Source organism: Anneissia japonica, unplaced genomic scaffold (assembly GCF_011630105.1).
Source record: "Anneissia japonica isolate Jap-2015-1 unplaced genomic scaffold, ASM1163010v1 scaffold288057_len103349_cov133, whole genome shotgun sequence".
Classification (NCBI taxonomy): Eukaryota; Metazoa; Echinodermata; class Crinoidea; order Comatulida; family Comatulidae; genus Anneissia; species Anneissia japonica.
This window is the reverse complement of record NW_022691552.1, coordinates 54,367-60,082: the sequence shown is the minus strand read 5'-3', so window position 1 is coordinate 60,082 and position 5,716 is coordinate 54,367. Positions and strand designations below refer to the sequence as shown.

Here is a 5,716-nt window from a genome sequence, read left to right as displayed (position 1 = left end):
TCTTAATTGCAACTTTTACACCATCATCTGTCTCTTATACACATCTAGATGTGTATAAGAGACAGAGCTTACCGTTCGCAAGGAGCAATGCTTCTAACATTATGAACCAGATTTTAAAGTTTGCAAAGAGGATGGTTAGGAAACTACCTTTGAAATGGCTGCTTGCTCAACAAGAAATCCAGAAGTTGAAAGTGGAACATATCTATTTACCAACCAAAGAGGTAAAGCATCTATTCAACATTCTTTAATTTTGAACTCTAAATCATACTCCCAAGCATCCTGAAAAATCCAGGAATTTTTTCTGCATAAAAGGAATTTCAGCTGTTATTTGTATTTATAGTCTTCTACACACGTTTGAAGCCATTAAACTTGGTGTTAATCGGTGCAAGCTTTTTCTTCATCAGATGATCGCTTTAGTTCAGCGTTGTGGGGTCAAAATAGATGCCCAAATGGTGCTACTTGAGTATTTACACGACCTTGGCGAGATTCTCTACTTTCCTGATGACGACGCCTTAAAGGACATTATTGTTTTAAATCTGATGAAAATAGTTGACATGTTTAAAACAATAATAACCGTTATTGATCCAAAGTTTATGGTAAGTTAAACTTCACACAATTTTACATTTATTTATTTTAGTGATGTATTTTTGCAATAAAAGCATAGCCTGATATAAAATGATTAAATTTCAGGAAACAAAGCACAGAAAGGCCTGGAGAAGATTGGACTCAGGGGTCCTAGAGGAGCATCTGTTAAGACACCTCTGGAAGGACTTCAATTTTTCAGAAGAGATGTTTGACTTCTTTGTATCTCTCAGTCTCATGCAGAAATTTGGACTGGTGTGTGAGAAAAACATTACAATGGTATTTTTTTTCAATAATATTGTTTCTCTTTGCCCTAAGACTATGCTTTATCACATCAATTGATAAAAGCAAATTGAAATCATCATAGGCGTGTCATTAATTTGTTTAAAATGTTCTTTTTCTATTATTGACAATTTTTGACATAAAGTGTTTAATTTTTTTCAGGGTGGTGAATGTATTTTCTAAGTTCTTTCGCGCTTGAAGCCTAAACGAATAGATGCCACTCAAACTAACAATTACGGGATTCGCACAGTTTCAATCTTTCATGACTGTGGTCGCTATCTACCTGACGATCTTTTCCAGCGTGGAGTAACTAAGTTCATTGAGAGATTCCAAGTAAAAGACGATGAGCCTACATTATCTTATGAGCATGTGGAATTGGGTTATCTATGAACTTCATCACATGGTTTTGAGTGTAGCCTCAATCAAGCATCGTTGTATGTTTAAGGTAATTATTGCAATTTAAGATTATTTATCTCTGCCACTTAAGAGTACTTACATTACTTTGAATATAAATGACAAGTTTATTCATAATGGTAGATTATGGAATGTTATATTCGAAATTTGCCATGTCTAATTTTTTTTTATACAATAGAAATGCAATACAGGTAATCGATACATTAATCATAATTTAAATAATGTTAGTATTACTGTAGTTTTGTTATATATTTCTTGAAATTCTGTTGAATAGTCATCTGTCTCTTAGTATAAAGACTTCTACATATCTTAATTGCAACTTTTACACCATCATTATCATCATCATCCATCATTATTATTATCATCATCATCGTCGTCTTCATTTGTACCAATCCCACCGCCATCATTATTGTCATTACCATAATAAACAACAGTGGTGTCGGGAACCAGTAAGGGCCCCGGGGCAACACTTCACTTGGGACCCCCACTCGGCCGCTCCCCAAATTAAGTTTGTTCTGAAAACAAAAGTTTTCATCCTGGCTTGGGCTCGGGCCCTATGGAGATTTTGTTCTTACCTCGAAAATTTTTCATCTTGGTCCGGGCCCCCCAGTAGACCCGGGGCAGCGACCCCCCTGACCCCCCCTCTTGACGCTACTGAAACAACACCATCATCATTATTAAAAAATAAAAATTAAATACTGTATATAAAAGGAATACCATTTTACAATTGGAACATCAAGCACATAAAACACACACACCCCCATACAAAACCAGAACCACAAGCACTTAAGTATCAAATATTATGTCTAATACATTATTGAAAATTGCTTATGACAGAGGCCTATGTTCGTTTTGCAGACAACAATCATCAGACGAAAAATCTTCAATGCCGCTCAGCTTACCCAGGAAGATGAACCATCGCCGATAGTATGTACGAAGGTACTGCCTTCAATGACTTGAAACACTTAAGAAATCGGTTTTTTTAAATGCATTAATCATGTCATTAACATCAATAGATTTACGATCAGTTTTCTATTTGCTACAGGTGTTGATATTCCTCGAAACAGAACTAAAGATATTTTGTCAGAGCGGTGCAAGGGGCGTGGAATTAACAAGGTACATTGCTTGCGATTGTAGGAACGCTCACATGCATATTGCCATGTGGAAGCAATGGAATGGAAGTGACGCGCTACCGCCGACTATTTGAAGATGAGGTCCAACAGCAAGGTAAATTGTTCACTTGTATACCAGATATAGCATTCGTGTCTATGCACTTTGCAGGTCAACAGAAAAGAACAAAACCAAATAAATGGTTGAAGGAAGCGGTAAAAAAAAAAAACCTGCAAAAATATAGAAAAGTAAAATTGCTGATCGTCAGTTCTGAAGGGGGTGGGGGAATGCCATAGTGTCCCATGGTTGGGGCTGAGGTGAGAAATTTTAAGGCACCTCTAGACGCTCGGAAATAGCACTCTCAGATGGTAAAAATACTTTTTCAAAGCAGTGTTCCTCGACAAAATTGTTGACCTTCTGCCCACAGGAGCTATGCTCCCCTTCCCTTAGACACCCCCTATCCTTGCAACTGGGAGACTGAGAGTTGTGATTATGGTACATCTAGATGCCTGGAAATGGCACTCATTCAGACTATTTTAATAGTCTAATATTTTATCTCCAATTTTTTAGAAGTTTGACAAATGTAGGGGGTCCTGCCGGCTGGGCACCACACTCCAAATGGCATATGTCCTACAGTCGATGTTGGAGACATATTGTGCTGTTATGTATCAACAAACCTTTTTGGCCCTGGGTGCAATACAGCGAGGGCACTACTGGACCATGGGTAGGGATACCAAAGGTGCCCCTAGGGATCGGTTGCCCTGCAGACCGCCGCACGAGAGCGCATAGGCGTTACACCACAGATCATGGATAATGGTTGAAAACTCTGTCTTAGGTTTCTGTCTTCTGGCCTTTTTTTCCATACTGATTTATGAAATCGTTGAAAAATTTGACATTGGGAATATAGCGTTGTATTCTTCGTCAATCAATAGAAAATTCAAAATTAGTGAGTGGTAAAATAATTGAGCTCTCATTTCGCCCACTGCTGGATTCGCCACTGAACTCATGGGTACACATCCTTTTCCCTCTCTTTCTTCCTTTAAGTCTTCTCAATTTTTTTCTCTTTTTAATTTTTCGGCGGAACTGACAGGGATGGGGACGGGGCCCCGTGGCTCCCCCGCTGGATTCGCCCCTATGTGGAAGGGGGTATAGCTTGGTGTGAGGGCTTATTACCTAACAGCTTTTGAGCCACCTGAAAATTAGTGTTAGTCTTTCCCACTTCTGTCAATCTCAGCATGTATTTGAGTTGACTTTCTTAAATATTTTATTCACACCATTCAGTACCATTCAGGTATGGATTGATAACATTTATTTTGTAATTGTATACCATTGAATGAGGCTAAAATAATTTTAACTTAGTATTTATGTACTAATCAATAAATTGTAATCAACACTTCGTGTTACAGCTTACTAACAAAACAAATAAGCCTATATCAGTTTAAAAAAAACAGATTTTGACCAATTTGTTTTCAAAAACAAAAAAAAATAGCCCTTCAATTATTCCTGTTAAACAATGTTAATAATAATTTAAAAAAAAAAAAGAAGTAGTATTGGATAATGGTTTAAAAGAGCTCATGCTATTATTTTTCCCGAATCTCCAGTCACTTATTTTGTATATTCGGTTTTTTAAACCAACAACATTATGCATAAACAGAAAGTAAAAAAAAGTACTGAAATTTTGGGAGACCAGGGATCAATTGCGTTGGTATAATTTTTTTTTATATTTTTTTAGTGAAAGTTTTAATTTTCTTTTAAATGGAGTGTTTAAAACTCATGTCAGATACAGTTGGGATAATTACGTTTTCAAGTAATAATTATCTTGTTTGTTAGGCTTTGTGGATGACGTCACCATTGTGACAGTTTCTGACGACTTAAATATCAGCTGGAGAAGGTTTGGTGTCCGTTTGGGACTTAAGTGGTCGAAAGTGAACAAGTTCAATGCGGATGATACGCAGACTCATAAGGCTGCCAAAAATATGATGAATGACTGGAGGAGCAGCCTCAGTAACAATATTCATCAACGTAAAGTGTTGTGCACTGCTCTGAAACAACATAAGCTTAGGAAACTAGCTGAAGAATTGTTTGAGGGTGAAATTAGCGATGAAAATCTTGTTACGTGAGAAGCAGGTAAGTATCTCAAGATTTCAGAAATACATAGCAAATTAACCTCACATTTTGTTCTATAGCTTGTTTCTTTTTTGATACCAAAGTAAACAATAGTACACAGCAGAGTCAATGACGTCATTAACTAAGTGTTTTTTTTTACTCGCTGTATAATCAGTACAATTTTTATGTAGAAAAATGGTTTAATGATCAAGATTTGCTGTTTATCTGTGACAATTTGGATCCCGAATCATGGAGGAGACTGCGAGTGCGTCTTGGACTCAAATGGACCGATATAAAAAAGATAACAAAAAACTACAGACTGGTCGAAGACTGCATCGTGGAATTGTTGGTTACTTGGAGGGATGACCAATCAAAGAGCCAACAAATACCAATCATGGTGAACACTTTGAGGCAACAGAAGCTTGTTGGACTTGCACAAAGTGTACGTGAAAGGCATGGCTACAGTGATGAGTCATAAGTTGCACCAACTCATATAAATCTGCCTGAAATTCCAACACCAATGCAAGGTACAGTAGTAAAAATCTATTTAAAAAAAACTACTGCTATTCTACAAATGTATTACATTTTCGCACATCCTGAGAAACATTGCTTGTTGTATGCCCTTTTATACAAATAAATATATTTTAGACTATTCTCCTAGACCTCTAAAGGCCAACTCAGACTCAGGGTCTGTGTGAGTTAAACACAGACCCGACGGTGTGCGTCGGGTGCAGTCGCGTCGTAGAATATTAAACATGTTTAATATTTCTCACGACAGCTGAAGACTGTCCCCGACGATAAATCGGGTCGGGCTGCGTCGGCCGACGCTGTCTGGGTTGGCCTTTAGTCACTTTGCATAATCACTTGACCCTTCGAACTGATCTGATCTACAAACGTGACCCCTGTTATATAGGTGAGAACTCATTGTTCACTTAGTGCGTCCCGAAGTACAGTACTTGTGAGGAAAATTTTTGCAAGTAATTCGGGTGGGAATCGAATCCAAGACCTCCTGGTATCATAACCATTAGACCACTATTTTTCACTTAGTATCTTTACGATTTTTAATTCGGAAAATATTTTGAGGATTAAGATTTGCTGTTCATTTTATGAATATCTGTTTAAATAATACAGCACGCATTTTCTAAAAGGATTTGTCTATACAGTATTGTTATTGGAAATTTATGTGTTCTATCACAGGTTGCTTAGTTGATATTGACATAGT

At 37.2% G+C, this 5,716-nt stretch overlaps 2 protein-coding genes across 6 annotated transcripts in view; both read left to right on the top strand.

Annotated features, from left to right (window-relative positions):
* LOC117100058 overlaps window positions 1-5,716 on the top strand; it is a 31,420-nt gene that overhangs the window by 25,355 nt on the left and 349 nt on the right. The gene's annotated exons all lie outside the window — the stretch shown is intronic.
* On the top strand, window positions 74-2,499 carry LOC117100060. Of its 4 annotated transcripts, none has more exons than XR_004444065.1 (6): window positions 74-221; window positions 405-596; window positions 691-837; window positions 1,027-1,298; window positions 2,137-2,217; window positions 2,324-2,499. XR_004444065.1 is itself a non-coding variant. In XM_033239609.1 (4 exons), the coding sequence occupies exons 1-4, from the start codon at window positions 102-104 to the stop codon at window positions 2,483-2,485; spliced, it is 555 nt and encodes a 184-aa protein (XP_033095500.1). In that variant the 5' UTR covers window positions 74-101; the 3' UTR covers window positions 2,486-2,499. The 4 variants fall into 4 exon arrangements, 1 of the variants encoding a protein (XP_033095500.1); XR_004444064.1 differs by having other exon boundaries at window positions 1,027-1,309; XR_004444066.1 differs by lacking the exon at window positions 2,137-2,217 and having other exon boundaries at window positions 1,027-1,309.